Source organism: Terrapene carolina, unplaced genomic scaffold, assembly GCF_002925995.2.
Source record: "Terrapene carolina triunguis isolate 2854851 unplaced genomic scaffold, T_m_triunguis-2.0 Scaffold58, whole genome shotgun sequence".
NCBI lineage: Eukaryota > Metazoa > Chordata > Testudines > Emydidae > Terrapene > Terrapene triunguis.
In genome coordinates this window covers 49,784,650-49,809,109 of record NW_020664409.1, presented here as the reverse complement: position 1 = coordinate 49,809,109, position 24,460 = coordinate 49,784,650, and the positions used below count along the sequence as shown (strand labels likewise).

Here is a 24,460-nt window from a genome sequence, read left to right as displayed (position 1 = left end):
GCTTGACTTTGCAACCTTAAAAAAATAAATAAAAATGGAAAGACAGAAAATGTATCATGAGGAACCACAATGACCCTCCGTATCGATCACTAGCAAGGTCTGAGCTCAGAACCTGTGCATCCACAGCTCAGACCTTTGAGTTAAAATATACTTGATAGCGGTAATAGGCTATTAAGTATTCTTTATGTTTTAATTCAACAGTTTTGATTGATTACTTAAAGAAATGAAAATAAAATGCTATTGATTTTAACCTGTTAAAATTCATGGAGTTATTGAAGAGACAATGTCTGAAAAATGTTGGTCTGGTTGAAGGGGGGGAGCTATTAGTTTCATTTTACTAAAGGGGCTTTCAAAAGTTTTGGAACATTGCCCTAGGGCCTAGGCTTAAGGGACAGATGCTGAAACCTTGTCCTATCTACAGTTCAAGCTATGATGAATCACCAGAGAGCATTCTTAGGGTATTTCTACACTACAAAATTAGGTCGAATTTATAGAAGCCGGTTTTATAGAAATTGGTTTTATACAGTTGATTGTGTGTGTCCCCACATAAAATGCTCTAAGTGCATTAAGTCGGCGGACCGCGTCCACAGTACCGAGGCTAGCGTCGACTTCCGGAGCGTTGCACTGTGGGTAGCTATCCCACAGTTCCCGCAGTCTCCGCCGCCCATTGGAATTCTGGGTTGAGATCCCAATTTCTGATGATGCAAAAACAGTGTCGCGGGGGGTTCTGGGTACATGTCGTCAGGCCCCTTCCCCTCCGTCAGAGCAACGGCAGACAATCGATTCGCGCCTTTTTACCTGGGTTACCTGTGCAGACAACATACGGCAAGCATGGAGCCCGCTCAGCTCAGCTCACCATATGTCATCTGGGTGCCAGCAGACGTGGTACTGCATTGCTACACAGCAGCAGCTAATTGCCTTTTGGCAGTAGACGGTGCAGTATGACTGGTAGCCGTCATCGGCTATCTAGGTGCTGGCAGACGTGGGGCTGCATTGCTATACAGCAGCAGCTCCTTGCCTTTTGGCAGTAGATGGTGTATTACGACTGGTATCCATCGTCGTTGCAAAGGCCGATTTTAGCGCTAATCCCCTCGTCGGAGGTGGAGTAAAGAAACCAGTTTAAAGGGCCCTTTAAGTTGAAAAAAAGGGCTTCGTCGTGTGGACGTGTCCAGGCTTAATTCGATTTAATGCTGCTAAATTCGACCTAAACTCATAGTGTAGACCAGGCCTTAGGCTATATCCACACTTAAAATGCTGCACTACTAAAATGCTTAAGTGTAGGGGTTCTCCCGTCAGCATAGGTAATCCACCTCCCACCTCTTCCATTAACCTAGTGCTGTCTACACCAGGGGTTAGGTCGGTATAGCTGTCTCTCTCAGGAGTATATATATGTTTACACCCCTGAGAGACATAGCTATCCTGATGTGTAGACCAGGCCTCAGTGTAGATGAAGGTCAGTGGAGACCAGGGAGCATGCTCAGTGCTGATATATATACCTAGTTTTAACTGCACTGAGTACCTAGCTTTGACAAAATACCTAGTTTTGCCAAACTTCAGGTTTGGGAAAAAGCGTAACTGTTTTTGCTGAAACTTAAAAAACAAACAAAATTCTTAATAAATTTGTGATGAAGACATACAGCTTTAAAAAAAAAATTGAAGCAAAGTTATGTAAGAAAAAAGCTAAAAATTAAGGGTTCTTCATATATACATATAAAGAATCATCAATAAGGAATAGTCCATTTAAATTAGCCAAACATTTACAGCCTGATCAGTCCAATGGATCCACATGGATCATTTTTAAGGTTTGGGGTCTACAAGTTTTGGCTAGTGTTAGCAAACTGACTATCGCTTATTGAAGGCTATAGCCACATGTATTTACATCCACTACTCATATGCACATACACACATGCAGTGCAAAAGTGATCACGGTGATCCAGTGATTTCTACATGCCGTGCCAACCACTCTGCTCCACTTTCACATCTCCACTCAGCATTCAGCAAGAAACTGTTGTTAGGATGTGACAGTTGGCTTCCTTGAAACTGGTGCCAGTGGTCAAAAATTCTTTTCAACACAGGTCTGAAGTGTTTCATCAGGGCAGATGAGGGGGTAGGCAAAGAGTGAATCACCAGGGGGCGGCTGTTTACAGGCATTGTCGCCAACTCTCAGCAACTGCTGGTGAGATCTGATGCGCTTATTAAAACCCCTGCTATGTAATTACCTGAGCTCTGCTTCCATTTAATAAGACTCGTAATAACAGAAACACGAAACCATGGCCTGGTTGTACCCTAAAGGCTCAAAGGGAAATAAAAGGAACTCAACATTTACACTTCTAGAAACTCAACCAAGCAGGATTCTCTTCGTGGGCCTGACTTGGATTTGAAGCACTGAACTCCCTGCACGCTGGACTTCACTGTGGCTTTAAGCCCCTCACCCCTATTTTAGGCCCTCCCTTCTCACCACGTGGCCCCTTCTCTGAGCCCTTAGCCCCAGATTCCCCCTGACGCTCAGGGATCAGCACGCTGCTAGCCTGAAGCCTACTCCGGGCATGCTCAGTGGGAGCCCCGGCAGCCTGCCACGGCGCCCCGCCCCAGCCTAACCCGGATACACACGCTCCGCTGCCTTTCACCTCTGCTCGCCGGGGAACGTGGAGCCGGGAGCCAGCTGAGCAGCGAGAGACGCCGCCGGGCTCCCTGCGGTTCCATGCGGGCGGGCGCTGCCTGCGGGCCGCTGCCGGGCTGGGTGCGGGGCGGGCGGGCCGCTATGGAACGCTGGTGAGCGCCCGCCTTCGGCCCCCGAGAGCCCGCTCCGTGCCCGCCCCGCCGCCCCCGGCCATGGCCCCCATGGGGATCCGCCTCTCCCCGCTGGGGGTGGCCGTGTTCTGTCTGCTGGGCCTCGGCGTCCTCTACCACCTCTACTCCGGCTTCCTGGCCGGCCGCCTCGCCCTCTTCGTGCTGGGCGACCCGGCGGAGCGGGCCGGGGGCGGACCCGACCTTCCTCCGGGCCCCTTGCCCGAGGGCACCGTGGACCTGCGGGAGCTGCTGGCCGTGTCCGTGCTGGCCGCCGTCAAGGGGGGTGAGGAGGTGAAGCGCGTCCGGGAAAGCAACGTCCTCAACGAGAAGGCGAAGGGCAAGACCCGCGAGGGGGCCGAGGAGAAGATGACCAGCGGGGACGTGCTGTCCAACCGCAAGATGTTCTACCTGCTCAAGAACACCTTCCCCAGCGTGCAGGTGGGTCCCACGCCCGCCCCCTGAGCCCCTGGTCAGGGGCCCCTTCCCTTCACAGAGTGAGCCACGTGTCTCTCAAACCCCCCTCTGCATAGCTGAACAGCAGCCCCCCCCCCAATGGGAATCTCTTCCCTGGCACCGCCTCCTTATCCAGCACACCCGTCCCTGATCATAAATCATTTGAACCGGTAACTCAGTATACTGTAACGGCAACTTTCTGTTTGTTTAAACTGGGTGGCACCTGAAATACTTTGTCAGTGATTCTCAATCTTTTCCTTGCCAGGATCCTCTCATGCTAAGGTCTGAGCTGCACCCAAGCTTTGTACCGGTATAACTCTTTCAGTTAGGGATGTGATTTTTATGTTTTCTTGTAATGGTTGTCCTAGTGTAATGCCGACCCCAGTTGTCATCTGCATAAAATCTGGGACCTCTGGAGCTTAATGCATGAGCTAAAAGACACATCTCTCTTGGCCAGTGTAACAAGCTCATCAATTCTAGTCACAAGAGGGGGATAGAGTGCCACACCAAGCAGGCCTGGGTTACACTAGGTCAGTAGTTCTCAAACTTTTTTTATTGGTGATCCCTATCACGTAGCAAGTCTCTGAGTGCGACCCCCCCCCCCGGTAAATTAAAAACACTTTTTTTATATTTATTTGACACCATTCTAAATGCTGGAGGCAAAGCGAGGTTTGGGGTGGAGGTTGACAGCTTGTGACCCCCCATGTAATAACCTCGTGACCCCCTGAGGGGTCCCGACCCCCAGTTTGAGAACCCCTGCACTAAGTACAACCCATAGTGTAGATGCAGTTACACTATTATAAAGATGTCTTGTACGAGTATAGTTTATTCTCTTTCCTATGTGGGATTAGGTGTACTAGTATGAGGTATCTTTATAGTGGTATAACTGTGTCCACGCTACAGGTTTATGTTGCTTGAACTATTTCAGTGCAGTTAAAGCAGCACAACTTTGTAGTGTAGAAAAGACCTTAGCAATACAGTATAAGAAGAGCAGGACACCTTATTGTGATCCCCAGACTGAGAACCCATGTTTTAGACAAATATAGTTAAACTGCGAACAGTAAGCACGTTAATATGAAACTTCCAGTTTTAATACATTCTGCCCCAAAGTGCTATAAAGACTTTTGTCTCTCAGTAGGTTGAATGAAAAGAGGCATATTATACATCTGAATTGCAGGGATTGGGGTGGAGTTGGGAAATAAAAATTTTGTTTACATATTTTGACATAACTAGCGTAAGGTAGCACCACGTACTACCTTACATGTGTTGTCATAGGCTGATAAGAAAAAGACAACATGGATATGTCAAGAACAAATCATCCCAAACCAACCTAATTCTTTGACAGGGTTATGGCCTAGTGGAGGATGGGGGGCAGCTGTAGACCTGATAGATTTTGATTTTAGTGAGGCTTTTGACACCGTTCAACATGACATTCTCATAAGCAAACTAGGGAATGTGGTCTAGGTGAAATTACTATATAGTGGTGCACAAGTGGCTGAAAAGCTGTACTCTCAGATTAGAGTGGTAGCCGTGTTAGTCTGTATCAGCAAAAACAATGAGGAGTCCTTGTGGCAATTTAGAGACTAACAAATTTATTTGGGCATAAGCTTCCGTGGGCTAGAACCCACTTCTACCAATGTGATATATGCCATCATGTGCCAGCAATGCCCCTCTGCCATGTACATTGGCCAAACCGGACAGTCTTTACGCAGAAGAATAAATGGACACAAATCTGACACCAGGAATCATAACATTCAAAAACCAGTAGGAGAACACTTGAATCTCTCTGGTCACTCAATAACAGACCTAAAAGTGGCAATTCTTCAACAAAAAAACTTCAAAAACAGACTCCAACATGAAGCTGCAGAACTGGAATTAATTTGCAACTGGATACCATCAGATTAGGCCTGAATAAAGACTGGAGTGGTTGGGTCTTTACAAAACCTAAACTTAATTTCCCCAATACTAATTTCTCCCTACTGTCACTCACACCTTGTCATTTGTCTGTAATGGGCCACTCTCTTACCATTTCAAAAGTTATTTTTCCTCCCTTGGTATCCTGCTGTTAATTGATTTATCTCATTAGACTGACCTCACACTTGGTAAAGCAACCCCCATCCTTTCATGTATTTATACCTGCTCTTGTATTTTTCACTTCATGCATCTGATGAAGTGGGTTCTAGCCCATGAAAGTTTATGCCCAAATAAATTTGTTAGACTCTCAGATTAGTTGTCCATGGTTGCCTGTCAAACTGGAAGGGTGTATTTAGTGGTGTCCTTTAGAGGTCTGTCCTGAGTCCAGTACTAATCAATATTTTCATTTAATGACTTGGATAATGGAGTGGAGAGCATGTTTATAAAATTTGCTTATGACACCAAGCTGAGAGTGATTGCAAGCACTTTGGAGGACAAGGTTAGAAATCTAAACAACCTTAAGAACGTTAGAATAGCTACAGCAATGGTCCATCTAGCCCAGTATCCAGTCTTCTGACAGTGGACAGTGCCATATGCTTTAGAATGAATGAATGGAACATGGCAATTATTGAGTGATCCATCGCCTGTCCTTCAGTTTCAGCTTCTGGCAGTCAGAGGTTTAGGGACACCCAGAGCATGTGGTTGCATCCCTGACCATCTTAGGTCCATCAATGACTATTATTCATCACCCATGAATTTATCTAATTCTCTTTAGAGTCCAGTTATACTTTTGGCCTTCACGATTTTGAGAGGTTGACTGTTGTGTGAAGAAGTACTTCCTTTTGTTTGTTTTAAACCTGCTGACTATTAATTTCATTGGATGACCCCTGGTTTGTGTGTTATGTGAAGGGGTAAATAACACTTCCTTATTCACTTTCTCCACACCATTCATGATTTTGTAGACATTTATAGTATCAACCCCCATTAGTCGTCTCTTTTCTAAGCTGAACAGTGCCAGTCTTTTTAATTTTTGTTGCCCTTCCCTATATTGTACTTTTTCCAATTACAAGATATCTTTTTTGAGGTGGGGCAACCTGAACTGCATGCGGTATTCAAGGTGAGGGCATGTCATATATTTACATAGTAGCATTATGATATTTTCTGTTTTATTATCTCTGCTTTTCCCAATAGTTCCTAACATTCTGTTAGCTTTTTTGACTGCTGCTGCAACATGAGCAGATGTTTTTAGAGATCTATCCACAATGACTCCAAGTTTCAGAGTAGCAGCCGTGTTAGTCTGTATCCGCAAAAAGAACAGGAGTACTTGTGGCACCTTAGAGACTAACAAATTTATTAGAGCATAAGCTTTCGTGGGCTACAACCCACTTCTTCGGATGCATATTGAGTGAAACATATCGAGGAGATATATATACACACATACAGAGAGCATGAACAGGTGGGAGTTGTCTTACCAACTCTGAGAGGCCAATTAAGTAAGAGAAAAAAAACTTTTGAAGTGATAATCAAGGTAGCCAAGTACAGACAGTTTGATAAGAAGCAAGTGTGAGAATACTTACAAGGGGAGATAGATTCAATGTTTGTAATGGCTCAGCCATTCCCAATCCCTATTTAGCCCTGAGTTGATTGTGTCTAGTTTGCATATCAATTCCAGCTCAGCAGTCTCTCGTTGGAGTCTGTTTTTGAAGTTTTAGCCTAATGACTCCAAGATCTTTCTTGAGTGGTAACAGCTATTTTAGACCCCATCATTTTGTGTGTATAGTTGGGATTATATTTTCCAGTGTGCATTACTTTGTCGCCCAGTCACCCAGTTTAGAGAGATCCCTTTGTAACTCTTTGCAGTCAGCTTTGGACATAACTATATTGAGTAATTTTGTATTGTCTGCAGACTTCGCCACCTCACTGTTTACACTTTTCCAGATCATTTATGAATATGTTTACCAGCACTGGTCCCAATACAGATCCTTGGGGGACCCTACTATTTAATTCTCTCCACTATGAAAACTGACTATTTATTCCTACCTTTGTTTCCTATCTTTTAATCAGTTACTGATTCATGAAAGGACCTTCCCTCTTATCCCATGACAGCGTACTTTGCTTAAGAGCCTTTGGGGTGGGACCTTGCCAAAGGTTTCTGAAAGTCCAAGAACACTATATCAACTGAATCACCCTTGTCCAGGTGCTGGTTGACAAAGAATTGTAATAGATTGGTGAGGCATGATTTCCCTTTACAAAAGCCATGTTGTCTCTTCCCCAATATATTGTGTTCATCTATGTGTCTGATAATTCTGTTATTTAGCACAGTTTCAACCAATTTGCCTGGTACTGAAGTTAGGCTTACCTGCCTGTAATTGCCTCTGGAGCCTTTTTTAAAAATTGGTGTTATATTAGCTACCCTCCAGACGTTTGGGTACAGAGGCTGATTTAAGCGATTAGATACATACCACAGTTAGTAGTTCTTCAATTTCACACGAGTTCCTTCAGAATTTTTGGGTGAATACCATCTGGTCCTGGGAACTTATTATTGTTTAATTTACCAGTTTGTTCCAAAATCTCCTTTGATACCTCAATCTGAGACAGTTCCTCATATTTGTCAGCTAGAAAGAATGGTTTAGGTGTGGGAATCTTCCTCGCATCTTTGGAGTGAAGACCTTAGTAAGTTGGAGAATAAGTCTGAAATAAACAAGATGAAATTCAATAAAGACAAGTACAAAGTATTACACTTACAAAGGAAAAATCAAATGCACAGCTACGTGGGTGGTGGGTAGAATAGGCCAGGGGTCGGGGCTGTCCTGCCGCCCGGCCCCACACCATAACTCCGAAGCTTCTCCCCCTCTTCAAAATTAGTATTTATTTGTTGTTCTTCAAACCTCTCCACTTTTGCCTTGGTAACTAGCTAACACATCACAGTATTACCTAAAACTTCATATACTTAGTTTAGGGAATGCTATACTAACATTTAGTTACCTTAGGCAACTTTTTTTAGGGGTAACTAATGGCTATATGGAATGAACTCCTGGGGGACTTCAGTCATGTCTCTTCTACCTGCACAAACTCTGAACAGTAGGAGAAGTCTTCTGACTGGTGATTGACTAAATGTAATGAAATATCTCTGGTAATGGGAATACCAAGTGACGCACAATACACTGGCCATGTAATATGGGTAGTAATCACAATCTTATGAATTAATACATCAAAGATGTAGTAAACATACTAAGACACTTCTTCCAAAAAGCTAAACTATTACTAAGCTAGGAAGAAAATCTTTTTTCTATATATAAAAAAGTATCCAAACAAAAACACCAAAACAGACAAGAAGTATGCTAAACTTCAGTTCATTTACAGTTTTCTTCATTTTATCCCACCTCCCTCTTTTCCTGAATTTGTACATCGTGTTTAGACTCTTGAGGGAAGAGTCTTGTCTTCAGACAGATCTGTAAATTGTTTGCCATGCCCTGCGGGCGCTCTTTTACGAAAAAAATGGTGGTTTTGTCTCTCACACACACAGGCAGCCCCCGCCACTTTCTTTTCCCCCCAATTCCGCCCTCATTCTGGAATTTATCCTTCACTCCAGAATGGGGAGTACAGGATCAGGCCCTAGATGAGGGAATTGATGATAGATGGTGATACTGAATCTCAACTTGATACAATTTTTTAAAAAAACCCTGAAGTTAGCCTCCAGTTCATGAGTGCAAAAACTTGAGGGATTGTTTTGATTAGCAGTATTAATGCTTTGAATCATCCCAGCATATTCACTTTAAAAGTAAATAGATATGCTTTCCTTCTCTGCCTCTCTACAGCTCTTAAAATTAAATTGAGGGAAGCTTGTAAGTACAAGATGAAACATATTTAAAATAATTCTTTATACTATTAACTCCTGTTTAGTAGTAATGATATATAAATTACAACTAAGAGAAGGTGAAAACTCCATACAGTCTGTGCAAAAGGTTGGCACACACAGATGTGGGTGTAGATCTCAGCTGGTGAAAGTTGTCATAGCTCCATTGATCTTCAACCCGACAGTGTAGGTCTCTTTGTAAAATATTATGTCATGTTCCTTAGCATTGGTTTTTGTGGTGGTGGTGTGTGAAAGGCAGAAGCAATAGTAGGAGTTAGGTTGTCACAGGAGACTGAACCTGTTTTTTGTTGTTGTTTTTTTTGTTTAAAAACAAAAGTGTCTTTTGTTATGGAAGCATTGGTTGCTATTACCCTCTGAGCTAATGGTAATCTAAATTTCCATTATAAATCCCACTATCTAATGCCACCAACTTTTGACTGGTGAAACCAATTTGTTTGTAAATTAATATGCTCAAAATAAGTTAGGAGTAATATTTTTCTAGAGACCTTGAAAGTTGCTCCCACAGGAAAATTACAGTAATACTGAAAAGGTAATGAAGGTTTCTGTTCTTTAAAGAAACTGTGACTTGAGGGTATGTTGACACATAAACTGCCACAGTGGCAAAGAAATAGACGCACACTACAGCTGTGGAAACACTTAGGCACACAAATAACTTCTTGCATGAGTAATGTTATGCAAGTGCCTGTGTGTTTGTGGCATCCCTTGCTGGGATATCTCCTTGTCAGTTAGCAAAGGAGCAAATTTTGCAGCGAGGCAAGAAATATTGATATACCAAAATGATATACCTTTAATGCAAATAATTTTTGAGATCTGTTTTTATAGATTGTCTCAAAATGTGAAAATGCCATTTTTGATATTTCTACTGGAAACAGTTCTTTCCAGCAGGCAGGAGATTTGACTATGTGGATAATGATTCTCTGCACCAAATTTTTCTCTTCTGTAGCTAACAAGTAACTCTTTTGCATGGGTTCTTTATATGGGTAATGATGGTTCACTTGTTCAGTTAAAATAAAGTCAGGTTTTTCATGGTTATGTGGAGTTACACTTCCTTCATTAACCCGAAATAGTAATTCTCAGCATTATTAATAGGATGGATTATGACCAAGTAAAACTAAAATGTTAAGATTAATTGCTGTTGGTTAACACTTATGAAAACAAAACTCAAAGATACTGTTTGCAAGAATTTTTTTTTTTTTTTTTTAAATAAGGCATTCACTACCAGGCATAAGTCAAGTATGTGCTATTTTGGTTTTAGTGCTCTAAGGCTTCAATTCTGCAAAGAGAAGCATTTGGGCCAACCCCTATGTGAAGCTCTGTTAAAATCAGTGGTTCCCTACATGGGTCCAGGAATAGGGACTTAAATCAAGTTTGGTGTACACTGAAAACTTACACTGGCAAAGCTACATCTCTTGGGGTGTGAAAAGCCCATACCCATGAGAGATGTATCTATGCCAACCTAACCTCCATTGTAGACAGTACTAGGCTGAAAAAAGAATTCTTCCATCAACCTAGCTACCACCTCTTGGGGAGGTGGCTTAACTACAGCAATGGGAGAACCCCCTCCCATTGCTGTAGTGAATGTCTACACTGAAGCGCTACAGTGGTGCACCTGCAGCTATGTCGCTTTAGCGGATTAAGTGTAAGCATAGCCTCAGTCACAGTTTATTTAAAGAACAGAAACTTTATTACATTTTCAGCATTATTGTAATTTTCCAGTATTCAAAAATAGCCTAATTAGATAGTAGGAAATAAAGTGTTTGTCATTTGATCAAAGTAGACATAAGACCCAATGAGCCACTGTATTCCCAGCGGTACTGTCTACCCTGCACTACGCTACTTAACATTATAAAGAAGAAAAGCATGTAAACAGTCAGTACTTGAAGCAGAGTTTCTTGTTAAGACCTCGTTATCCATAGAAAAGGAAGAGTTAGACTTCCTAGTTATGGGATTTGAAATAAACATGTAAAGTGTCTTGGATTTCTGACACCTCTGATTTATAAATAAAAGCACTTGAAATCTGCAGGGGAGAGAAATCCATAGAAAATGTTGTACCTTTGTTTTTTTTCTCTTAGGAAAAAAATGTGCAGTGAGTCTCCATTCTATGCAGAATGGGGGAAAAAATCCACTATTTATACAAGTTATTCTGTTTGATGTCAGCTGGCTAAATTCACACCAGTTACAGTAGCAAAGTTAAATAGGAGCAAGGAGTAGCAATTAATTTTTACTATATGCTGCAATAAGCCTGATCACCTTTTAATGAGGGTTATTCTTTAATATTTGTATTACAGTGGTGCCTTTATATGCTTCTCAGGACTGGTGCTCCCCGGGACGGGTTGCTATTCAGACATGAAGGCATGGTATGTCACAAAGGGCTTACTGTCTTAAAGCATAAAACATATGATGACATACAAACATTGCATCAAAAGAGGGTTATTTAGGTTGTAAAGTCACACACTCAAAAGTTAGAAAATGCCAGAATAACGGTTGCCAGTTCTGCCTCTGTGTTTATGCATTTTGTTAGTATGTGATCATATAATTAGCAACCATATATTTTTCCACAGGGCCGCTGCCTTTTTCAGTGTCTTCACTGGCATGAATTCCTCCAGTATACCTCAAACCTTAGCTGTAGCCACCCTACTTTTGCAGTCCTGGGCCTCATGTGAAAGGGAATGCAAATCATTATACAATTATGAGTTATATGATTTGGGCAGTTACATTGTTGCAGTACTTTTGTGACATTATCTCCTTTTTTGGCAATCTCCAGCAAGTACCTAAATAGAACAGTGAGCTAAGATGTAAACCCAAAATTCCACTGACAGATACTGTCTTGGGCTTTATGCAGGCCCTCTGCACTGAAGTGAATCTCCCATTTAAAGCTCACTGAAGAAAATATATTAATTCAGGCCCTTAACATCATGGTGCAATATGTTCTGTGATTATCTTTTCAAATGTATTTAAAACTATTTTAGTTGGTATTTTTATTTTAAATTTCCAGACAGAGACCTTTGCGACTGAATTCCTCTGTCCATAAATGAGGAACAGCACAGAGTAGTGCAAGCTTCTGCATGCGGTTTTGCCCATGTGCCTCAAATCTGATCTGATTAGGATGCCTTTAAGAAAGAAGATGGTGATTAAGGGCTGGTCTACACTGGGGGGGGGGAGGTGTCGATGTAAGATACGTCGACTTCAGCTACGCTATTCCCGAGCTGAAGTTGCGTATCTTATTTCGACTTACCTCGGGTCCTCACGGTGCGGGATCGACGGCCGCAGCTCCCCCATCAACTCCGCTACTGCCGCTCGCCCTGGTGGAGTTCCGGAATCGACGGGAGCGGGTTTGGGGATTGATACATCGCGTCTAGATGAGACGCGATATATCGATCCCCGATAGATCGATTACTACCCGCCGATTTGGCAGGTAGTCTGGACATACCCTTACTCTCTATGCCCATCCAATCCTGTCCTGTCTGCAGAGAAGTGGCCAGCTAGAGTGGTGACTTTTTTTGTGATGGGGACACTTGTCTACTAAGAAGTGAACAGCAGCTATTAACTATTTTACATAGGATACTGACCTGCAGGGAATTTAGAACAAGAAAGAGTCCAGGTGACAGCAACAAAGACTGTTACACTCCTGAGGTACCTGTGAAGAAAGGTTGGGGGGAAATAAAGTTTATATTAATTAGAAACAAACTGAGATTAAACATGACTGAGGTCATGCCTTTGCTTAGAAACAGTTTCTTATCACTGCAAGAGTTTATCTACTTCATCATATATGGGAGTGGATTAGCTACCACCATGAGAGCAGATCAGGGTTGGTGAGTGAGGGAATAAATGTGCCATCCTCTCTGATTGAGTTTTAAGGAGCCTTGGCAATGAGATTGTGTGCTTCAGGGAGCTCTGAACTGGGTCTTGCATTTATGTCCCTCATGGCTGGTAATCTGGAAGAAAACATCAGTAATCTCAGTCGGCACATAAAGTACTAGGATTCCCTCAACTGAGAGCTTTATGAGCCGTGCTATTTATTTATTCCTGTCTCTAGCTGCTTCTATCTCCCCCCTCTCCCCCCCCCCCCACCAAAAAAAGAAATGAGAAAGCAACTTCTTGTGGCTAAGCAATTCTAGCATAATAGAGAATCTTCTGACTGTTTTGAGAGCATTCAGTCTAGCTTTAGGTGATTAGTCCACTGATCTTGTTGGCTGATTTTCTGTTAGTGGACAAAGTTGGCATTCTTGTTGGTTTTGTTAGTTTCAACAGGGGCTTTTGAAACTGTTGACCATAAAAATCTTTAAGTCCTCTGCAGTTCCTGTAAAGGGTGAATTGGAGTGAAAGTGTTAAGCCTAATTTCTGCACATATGCCTAATTGGTAAAGGCTACTTTTTAAATTACAAGCAGGCAGTATTTGAATGAGTTAATCTGCAGTTTTAATGAAATAATAGTGGGATTTATATTTCGGAGTGCTTACTTACCTCCATCTGTTATTTACACTTCATATATAGATAACTTTTAGGATTTTTTTAAAATTCTCCTACTTTAGTTCCTATAATTAGGTTATTTATGGAAGCTTAATTTTAGCACTTTCAATCAATTTCTTACTCTTTTTTTCAAAGTTTAGCGTTGTATGATGAGCTCATTGTGTTTGGAACAAGGAAACAATTTCTTCCTTAGAAATATTGCATTTCCGTTAGCTGTAGTTGCTATCTTTTAAACTATAAAAATGTATTTCCTTAAAAAGCTGCCAGAAGGATTTGACTATTCACATACTTAATTATTATTATTTGTGTATCTTCAATTTTCTGTGTAATTGAGACTTCATAGGGTATAGCTGTAGTTTTGCTTCCCAAACTGGGAAAAATGTCTTATTTAATGCACCTTTTCATAGACAACTGGCTAATATTCAAGCATGTTTGGGAGGAGAGTAGGTGATGCAAAAAAAGATTTAATGAACTGTTAAGGAATAGCCCAGAGCAGGAAAATGAACTAGTGTGAGGTTCCTGTAATGCTTTATGCAGGCTGGACTGTGGTTTGTTTATTCAGATTACTAGATTCATCAACATGGGTTTTTTTTTTTTTTTGGTATGCTTATGACTTGTCTTTCAATTCCAGCTTTCTGTTTTGCCAACAAATTATGAAAGAGAATGTCCTCAATATAAAGAACCAAGTTCTTAAGGCCTGGGAAGTCCCCTGTTGTACAGCTTTTTCAGGCCCAGATGTTTTGGCTGAATTTTCTGCTCGTACCTTTCTAGAATAAATTGCCTTCGTACTTCATGAGATTCAGATAAACCACAAATTCATTTTAAAGTACCGTATATACTCATTCATAAGCCAAATTTTTTTAGTAAAAAAGGGAAGCGCTAGAGACGGGGGTCGGCTTATGAACAGGTATCGAGAGGGAGAGGTGGGACACAGCCCCTCCCCCCAACAGAGGGAGCAAGGAGAGGCAGTACAGCCAGCAGAGACAGAAGGGAAGAGGCGGGGCCAGAGTCTCTCCACTTCTGGCCACGCTGCTCTCTCCCCAGTCTCTGAAGCAGCTGCAGCTCTGGGGCTGGCAGGCTGCAATTGCGCCACTGGGCCCCGCCCCCCAGAGCAGGCTGTGGCCGCGCTGCCCGGTCACCGGAGCAAGCTGCAGCCATGTCTCCCGGCCCAGCCTGCTGGAACATGCTGTGGCCGCGCCGCCTGGTCTGGCCAGCCAGAGCAGGCTGCGGCTGCGCTGCCCAGCCTGCCGGAGCAGCTTCAGCCAGGACACTTTGTGCCGGGACACTTTGTTTACTTAGGTTTACCTCCGTACCTGCAGACGCTCGAGGTAAACAAACCATCTCGGCCCACCAGCGGCTTATCCTGATGGCCTGGGAGCCAAAGTTTGCTGACCCCTGAATTATAGGGTCGGCTCATGACCGGGTTATAAAAAATTTCCATTTTTACTTATCCATCTTTGGGGGGTCAGCTTATAAACGAACTGGCTTATGATTGAGTATATACGGTAGTTTTGAATTTGTAGGTTGCAATTAAGTTGCCTTTTTTGTATAAGAAAATAATTGATAGGCTACTCTTGAATGGCTATTCGCCACTTTTAGATGTGTTTAGGAAGCTGCAGGGAAACGAGAAATTTGTATAGCAGAAGGCCGTTTTTTGTGAGGAGTGATTTCCTTCAAACTTAATCAGGAATGTTACTGAAGTAGCTGAAGTTTACTTTTTTTAAAAGTGGTTTATTTAATTCGCACAGTGAGGAAAATATCCTTAATAGCAGGGTTTATAGTTAAACACCATGATCTGAAATATGGGTAGCTTGCAGCAAAATATAGAAGTTCTACATTTTGGTCACTTGTCATGTATTCTGCGTTGTATATGGGCAGATCTGAAGGTTCAGAGGTATAATTTAGTCTCCAAAGTCATTAAATGTTTTGGGATTTCCCCCTCTCCCCTCCCCCACCCACACTGAGTTAGAAATTAAATTCCTCAAGGAGAAAGGGAAGGCTGTTAATTTCCATTATGTGCACAAATATTTGATAGATCATCCTGGTACAACACTCTGGGTTAATGTGTCTGTTTGTATCATTTTTAACATAGATAAATACTGAAGAACATGTTGATGCACCTGATGAGATAATTTTCTGGGATCGCAGTATTCCTGAAGACATAAAGGAAAAAATACAGCCTAAAAAGGTCCCAGCAGAAAGTGTGACAGTGTGGATCGATCCATTAGACGCCACGCATGAATACACAGGTAACTGTTTTGTTTTGTTTTTTTAAATTGAGCTAAATATTTAATTCTGATTTTTTTCCCTTTAGATAGGAGACAAAAATGTAATGTATTTTCAAGAGCATTTATGCAAGAGTTGTTGTTTGTTAGAGCTGTTGTGATTTTGCTGAACTACTCTTAAAAAGGAGATCCCAGGTAGATACCTTGGCCACAGCTGTTTTCAAAGCTTAGCACTGTGTTGACTCTCGAGCTAGATGACACTAAAATACATCTGATGATATTTGTCACTTATGTGTGCAGTTGATTAATACCTATTTCTTATGCTTGAATAGCCAGTGATGCTATATTCTAAACAAATTACTTTAAATTCCAGTTGAATTCTCTGTTCCCGGGCTTGAATTAAGAAACCGACATGAAGTTAAAATGCATCACATAATTATAAATCTTCCCCTTCTCCAAAAGACTCATGATGCTGCACAAACTATTTAAAATACAGTATAGTGCAGTTAAAAACCTAACCAATATAAACACAGGTAAGTTATTACAGCAATCCTAAACCAGTGGTTCTTTTCCTTGACAATATTGCACTGGTATGATGGTAATCATGTATGAAAATTCAAAACCTAGGAAGAACATTCAGCTCTAAAGTAAACAGAATGTAAAATGAGGTGGAGAATGGGAGGAATTTGTTCTGCCCAAATCTGCCACCTTCATGTAAGAATCTTTTGCTTAATGACCAGGTGGCAGAATTGGGTCCAGTAGGAGCAGAGTGCACATCTACTGAACAATAGAAAGTATGGGAAAACTGGGGAGTTTTTACTCTTTATAATATTTAATGCTCTTTAATATTTTGGTAACTGTGGAATGACTTAAATCAAGATAGAACAAGGTCATATCTTTTTAAAGGATTGAATTTAAAACTCAGGCTGTTTTAAAGCTTGAAGGATAAGCTCTCCGTACAATCTATTAATTTACTAATGCTGTTCGGGTATTGTGTCAATATATGTAAGTCTATAAAGTCAGGTCTTTTTTTTTGTTTGTTTTTTTTGTGTGTGCTCTTAACCTATGTGATGTTGAGCTAATTAATTTGTCTGATTTCCTGGCCCCTTCCCCCTCAACCCCACCCCTTAGAGGATCTTCGACAATATGTCACTACTATGGTGTGTGTGGCTGTGAATGGTGAACCAGTAATAGGAGTAATACACAAGCCTTTCTCAGCATATACAGGTATCAGTATGCATCTCTCATTTTTTGTTTCTGCCATTTTCACTGACGTACAGTTAAAGTTTTACATTTGAGGGAGAATCTGTAGTTATAAATGGATACAATAATACTTAACACAGGAAAACAAAAATGTGTCATTATTACTTATTTATATTGTGGTAATGTCCAAAATCCTTAAGATTGGGGCACCCACAAACCACAGGAAAAAGTGATCTTTGTGGGGCAGAAGAATGGTACATGAAAGAAACATAAACCGAAAATACAGTTGTTGATGAAGCTTTTTCATTGAAACATTAAGAACAATCTCTAAAGAAAATAACATTGCATATATAGGCCTCTGTTCTATCACCCTTATACTGAGTAGCCCCTTGCTCACACAGGCAGTTTCATTGAAGTCCATACGACTGCTCCCACGAGCAGATTATTTATTATCATGAGTAAGGGTAGCAAAATCAGGACCTTAATGATCTGGGGCACCTACAGAAATTTTTCCTATCATACCCACTATGGCCCCAGCACCTCACCTGTCAAAGTCTGCGCCTTCCAACCCAGCGTGTCCAGGTGCAGTGTCCTGATGCTTTGGGGGGTTACCTGAGACGACTGTGGTGAATCACTACCACCAGCTCACAGCAGGAGGGAACCCTGTCCGTGCCCACTCAGGGAAAACACTCCCAAGCCACCTGCTGCCAGCAACATAGGTGCTCTGTTCTGGGTGCCCGGAGCCCCGCTCTGTCCCAGTGCAGGCTAGCAGTTTACACATCCCACTCTTACATTCAAGTGCCCAGTCCCTTATCTTCTGGACACCTGCAAGGTACACCAGTTCACTGCCTCCAGAAAAGCAATGCATCCCAGTTCACTGGTTTCACCTTAGTTCAACACACTCCTTAGCACAGGGTGTTTAGACAGGTTTGTAGTAAAACCACATTGAAGTTTATTTAACAGAGCTTGAGATAAAGATTCAAATAAAACCAAGTGTAAGGTTTTGGGAGCATAAGGTTGCAGGTAAAAGAAAAACATAAGACACAATCTAATAGCCTATACAAGTTACTTTCCTGTCTAGTAAGGTATTTCTCACCCAAAGGTAGTCCTTGCAGCACTTGTTCAGACCAAAGAGCTGCCCCACCCCGGGCACGACAGTTGCAATGCCACTCACTCAATTTTGGCCCTGCAGTCTCTCCATCATGATGGCCAAACCTGAGTGGGCAGTGGGGTGGCCAGCGCTGTTCTTCCTCGCCACAGCCCATGCTATGGACCCTGCGTAATGTGCTCCTGACTGCAGGCACCACTGTTAATAACTATTATGCATCCATCTTTCACAGTTTTAAACACAAGACTTTCTTGGGGGAAAATCTGTGTACAGTAACTCCTCACTTAGTCGTCCTAGTTAACGTTGTTTCATTGTTATGTTGCTGATCAATTAGCGAACATGCTCGTTTAAAGTTGTGCAATGCTCCCTTATAATATTGTTTGGCAGTCGCCTGCTTTGTCCACTGCTTGCAGAAAGAGCAGCCCATTGGAGCTAGCTGGTGGGGGCTTGGAACCAGGGTGGACCGGCAGCCCACTATCAGCTCCCCGCTCCTCTAAGTTCCCTGTGCGGCAGCCGCCCAGCAGGCTATCAATTGCCTGGCAGTTCAGCTGTCCCTACCCCCACTGCCATGTGCTGCTCCTGCCCTCTGCCTTGGAGCTGCTCCCGGGAGCCTCCTGCTTGCTGTGTGGAGGTGGGGGGGAAGAGGGGTGCTAATGTCAGGGTGTCCCCTTCCCCCCGCTCCTGCACCTTGTCTCCACAGAGCAAGGGGAGGACATGACACGACAGGACTCAGGACGGAGGGAGCTTGCTGGCAGCAGCTGCTGTCTCAACTTGCTGATCTACTTAAAAATGCAGTGTACTTAGAGTGGGGTCAGTGTACTTAAAGGGGCAATGCTTCTCTCTCTCACACACACGGTGTCTGTCTCTCTCTGCCATGCTGTCTCCCCTCCCTCCATTCCTGCTGCCTTGTAGAGTGTGAGGCTACATTAACAATGTGTTAAACCTTGAGGGCTCAGCCGAGTGCTAGTTCATCATTTAGCAGTAAGGCATTCCCTGGGAAATATCCCACCCTCTTCCACCCTCTGACTTCATCATCTCAACCAAACTTCACAATCATCATTGCTGTGTACAGTATTAAATTGTTTGTTTAAAATTTATACCGTGTGTGTGTGTGTGTATATATATGTGTGTGTGTGTGTGTGTGTGTGTGTGTGTGTGTGTGTGTATATGTATGTATATACACAAAATATATATAAAATTAGTCTTTTATCTGGTGAAAAAAATTTCCTTGGAACCTAACCCCCCTATTTACATTAATTCTTATGGGGAAATGCTTAAAGTTACATTGTAGTTATGTTCCTGAAAAATGATAAGCGAGGAGTTACTGTATTCCAAACATGCAGCACTCACATACAGAATCTCTTGATTCTGTCGAAGCACTGATTAGGATGGATGCGAGTTTAAACATACACATTCAAAGACAGGGTATTGCCAATAACTTCTGAAAGGCTCAAACAGCAAATTAAGTGTTGAGTATATTTGAAGGAAATGTGTTTTATATTCCTGGATAGTTAAAACAGAGGCTGATAACATGTTTCCCTTAGGCCATACTGACCTCTAGAGTCCAGAGAAGTTATATAATAGCTCTGACTAAAAGCACCACAACTAAGCTTGTTCAAATGAACTAGGTTTTCTATCTATTAGAATATTCAGTGTTGTGATTTTTCCCCACCTAAGTATTACATTCTTTAAATGCTAACTTTAATTCCAGTTGTTTATCATTAGCACTTTATTTTCACATTTATATGTATCTTGGCTTTTTCTGAAGCACCTGCCACACCTATTATTGAAGAGCTGATTTTCTTTCCAACAAAAATTCTGTAATTGTAACTGGGAATTTACCACATTCTTTCTTTTTAAAAAAAGAAATCTGCAAGGATAGCCCATCAGAAATCTTCAGGAATGGCATCCAAATAAGATTTTTTTTTAAAATGTAAAAATATAGTTAGTTGTATTACTCAAGATTAGGGATTGTGGAGGGTAACTTTCCAAACTGGAAATGCCATAACCCTTTGTTTTGTCGTGATCCTGCTCTACCACATAGATATAAATCAATAAGGGGGAGCCATATTTAAAGATTACAGGTTAGTTCAGTCTCTGCCCACATAGTCTCAGCCTCTCTCCTGTGCTGAAATCACCAAATAAATGTCAAATTGTAATGGCTTTTGGACACAGCCTATCACGGGGTGGTTTTGAACCAGTAATCTAGAAGCGGAAGGCTATGCATACTGAATTCAGTCTCCTGAATCAATCAATGTTTTCTGAAAATAAACATGTTCATATTCTTCTCTCGATCTGAAAGATGACAGTATTTTGTTGAATGATGGGAAGGAAATAAAAGGTAAAATTTCACAATCCATTTGAAATGTAGTCAATTTAAAAGAATGAGCTAAAGGAATTTCAGGTAATATCTACATTACATCTGCCCCTGAATCTCCCTGTGAATTTTACAGTCACTTTTTTCCAGTTTTACAATATTTTATCTATTATGAAAGATTACAGTTGAACCTAACTAGACATAAAGTGTTCTAAAATGCACTAAAACCCACTAATGGAATGTATGTTTCCTTTGCAGCGTGGGCAATGGTGGATGGTGGGTCAAATGTAAAAGCTCGTTCCTCCTACAGTGAGAGAACTCCAAGAATTATTGTGTCCCGCTCTCATGCAGGAAAAGTAGAACAGGTAGCACGGCAAACATTTGGAAATAAAACTGTGATCATCCCAGCAGGTGGAGCAGGTTTGTTACCTTTAAGCATTCCAGACATTTTATTGCTTGTGGATTACTTAGTAAGGAAATAGTTATTAACTGGAGAAGTGACCAAAAACAAGTAACTTGCAGCAGAAGTACTGTACTTCATGCACCTAGAACCCAAATTTAAACCTATTTCAGATTGTGAGATGGGAACTGAGTGACTAAAAGCACTGGTTAGTTGGCAGGAAAAGGAGTAAGTACCCAAATATTAGGCACAACATGAAACAAAGGAAAAGAGAGTACTGGGTACATTGAGAGAGGAGCATTTTGGGTGACTTTTGCTCTATGCCAAACATTAGAAAAGATCAGAGTGAAAGTGGCTGCTATGTTAAGAAAAGGCTGATAATCATGAACAGAAACAGGAGTTGTTGCACTGTTTTACTGGCGTGAGAAAACAATAAAAAGATAATATAGCTTCAGATGTACAAGCTGAAAATTTTAAGAAAAAGGAGTTCAGTGATCTAAGAATCTAATAGTCAGTTCCAGGAGTGATCTAACTACAAGCAAACAAATTGGTTGGAGGGTTTTTTATATTAAATGTCTTGGCAAAATTGGTTCATGGCATAGGCGGAGTGTGCCTATATGAAGGGGGAAGCACAAGTGTGAAGTAATTACCCACTTCAAGATCCTGCAAAATGCAGGTAATTTCTGAATTTCGCAAAAGGGCATCTTCCAATTTTGTATGGACAGCTATATCTGTTTTTTGTTTTTTAGAAAGGATGCAGTTAATAATATCTCATGTTGATGAGCTGTCATGGGTAAGAGAATGAGTCTAAAGAAGTTGGGTTCTGGTTAGCAGGAAAGATGAAAGTTTAATTGGTATAGCAGATATTCCATTCCATTTGGCAGCATATAAAAAGGGGGAAAGGTTTAGCAAGAATGAAGAGGATGAACTGTACTGTGAAATGAGTGAGTAGGGAGCTTTGTAAAAGAATGAAGTCAATCAATAAAATGAAGAAAACTGATTACATGCAAAGATTTTTATGAACTGGAAATATGTTTGATATGCATGCCAGCTAGAATTAACAAAATGGTGCATTTGGGAGTAAAGTGGAGATAAGTGATACAATTGTGGTAAAGCAAACAAGCCCAAGAGTGAAACACTATCATTTAGTTAAATGCATACACAATCTGATTCTGTTGATGTATCTGACAAACCAGCAGAGGATGGTGAAAAGGAAATGATCATGGGCAAAATGGGTGTGTTGTAGTGGAAAAATCTTGATTTCAGCACCTTGCAGGAAGTGTAACAGAAGGTGAAGGTTTCTGCTGTATTCACCGTTACATTCTCAACTAACATGACACAGTTAACAAAATCATTTTAGTAATTGCTAATAAATGCCATTATTTTGTGATAAATTAGGAAAGTTGATGTTTTCATTAACTGATTTACCTTTCTAATCTTTAGGCTATAAAGTTTTAGCCCTCCTTGATGTGCCTGACAAGAAACAAGAAAAAGCTGATGTATATATTCATGTGACATACATCAAGAAATGGGATATATGTGCCGGGAATGCCGTGCTGAAAGCATTGGGTGGTCATATGACTACCCTGACTGGTGAAGAAATCAGTTATACTGGTTCAGATGGCAATGAGGGGGGACTCCTAGCCAGTATCAATGTGGATCATCAAGCGTTGGTTGACAAACTCCCAGATCTGGAGAAGGCATCACATAAACAAACATAACTGCTGAGGAGTACACACATGGTTCTGCAGCCTCAAAATGTTCAGCCTAAGGAAACAGGCATGAGAAGAGCCTGCTACGGGACTAGGCACTGAGAGCCAAGGCCACTCGGTGTTTTCTGGGGGACTACATATAGCATCAGGCTTCTTCATTGGTGGTGGTTACAAATTCAGAATTAGGAAGGCGACTGAACTGTCTCATGCCATCTTTTATCTTTTGAGACGTTTCCATACAGTTATACTCAAGGTGCATATACAGTATATATTTTGTGAATATAGGCAAACTAAAAGAAAATCCAGATGGGTACTTATAATAATCTAAGTGATACTTTTCATATGGATTCTTGGAACACATCACATTGTTACAGTATTGTAGCCGCCCCATCTTGAATCAGGTAGAAGAAAGGATTGATTTATGTAGTCACTTGATAATCCATCTAGCAGGAAATCTATGACCATGTGTTCAATATTCCCTTGGATAAAAAGCACAAGTTGCAGACACATTTGTGTCTGCTTTCAACAGTTCCTCTGACAGAACAGTATTTTTGAATGATCAGACATGTTCTGTACTAGTTTGCTGATATTTTTTCTGAAAACTTAAACCAGTTTAATTCACGTGAGAAAATCCTGAATATTGGTGGTTTATTAATCAGTGTAATTATTTCTGTATATCTTTTAAAAAGAAAATAAGTGATTCCTTGTGTGGGTTTTTAACAAACTCTTGTCCTTGATTTCCGTTTGCAATGTTAAAGGTGCATGCTAGATTTTTCTCTAATGTGAGATTAGTTCAGTGTTTGTCCCTGTAGAAGCAGCCTCCTTTCCTTTAATGTCTTTTTGTTCACTAAGTTACTTAGCAAACACATACGACAGTGGTGTTGGCAACAGTAGGTAGGTGGTTTAGCTTACAATATGGATTTAAACTAGCAGTTTTTTAGAATTCCAAAATTAACTTGCTGGCTTCTTAAAGGTTGTCTTGTATGAATTCCCTTCAAAAGATGTACTCTTTCCTTCTTCGCTGTAAGCACTCTAATTCTGAACAGTCTGTGGCCACATGTTCACCTTGTAAGTTCACCATGGAATTTAGCTCTGCATTAAATTACAACATTTTCCCATAACCCAAAATGGGTTTGGGAAATTTTTGGGGACCTGTGGGATTGCTGTACCTCAGTTTGAAATAGGACACTTTTTAATTAATTCCACTTCCGAGTTTTAGCCCAGTTCACATGGGACAAAACACTAGCCCTTTGAGGTCAGATAACAAATAGCTGCACCACTAAAATCTGTGGGCCTCTCTCTTCTGAAAATGTAACTGTGTAACTGGGAGTCTTCTTAGACAGGTGGAAGAATAATATTTAATAAAGCAAGTTAAAATGTACTTTTTTTTTTTTTTTTTTTAGTACATGTGGGTGTCTCATCGTCTCAAGGAAGCTAAAAGTTTCATTTAAACATAAATCTTTTTTTTTCAGTTCTATGTTTATTCAGTGCAAGTATAGACCATTTATGCAAAATTTATATTCCCCTGGTAAAAATTTTAATCTTCACTCCAGTAATCATCCATGTGGTAAAAGGAGGGTGACACTGCCTACAAAATAACTTCATAGTTCTTCTTAAATCAAGAGCCTAAATACATCAATGACTTCCTTATGTTACAAAATAAAACAAATATGCTCCTTTTCAGTGGGCAGATTTATTCTGGACAATTAAACTTCACTGCAAACTTCACTGAAGAACTAAAGTCAACGATTTAGCAAGGCTTTAGTAAGATTATTTTGCAGGAGTACAATGTATTTTTTTTCTCCTTCTGTCTACTTTAAAACTACTTGGGGCCTGATTAAAAAGATAGCACTTTTACTACTAATTAAAGAACAAGGGTTAAATTTAATCCTAGAAATAGCCGTAGTTAGCACATTAGTAAAAGCTGAATGCATCATAGAGATAGGGCATAAGGTGTTAAATAATACTAAGGCAAAGATTTATTTCGAAGGT

The 24,460-nt window shown here is 41.1% G+C and overlaps 1 protein-coding gene across 1 annotated transcript; it reads left to right on the top strand.

The window, feature by feature from the left end:
- Positions 1-2,616: 2,616 nt before the first annotated feature.
- Positions 2,617-22,667, top strand: IMPAD1 (inositol monophosphatase domain containing 1). Its single transcript, XM_024198263.3, has 5 exons — positions 2,617-3,228; positions 15,596-15,752; positions 16,860-16,955; positions 20,615-20,776; positions 22,200-22,667. Exons 1-5 carry the CDS (start codon positions 2,833-2,835, stop codon positions 22,475-22,477), a joined length of 1,089 nt encoding a protein of 362 aa, XP_024054031.1. The 5' UTR covers positions 2,617-2,832; the 3' UTR covers positions 22,478-22,667.
- The last annotated feature ends 1,793 nt before the right edge of the window (positions 22,668-24,460 follow it).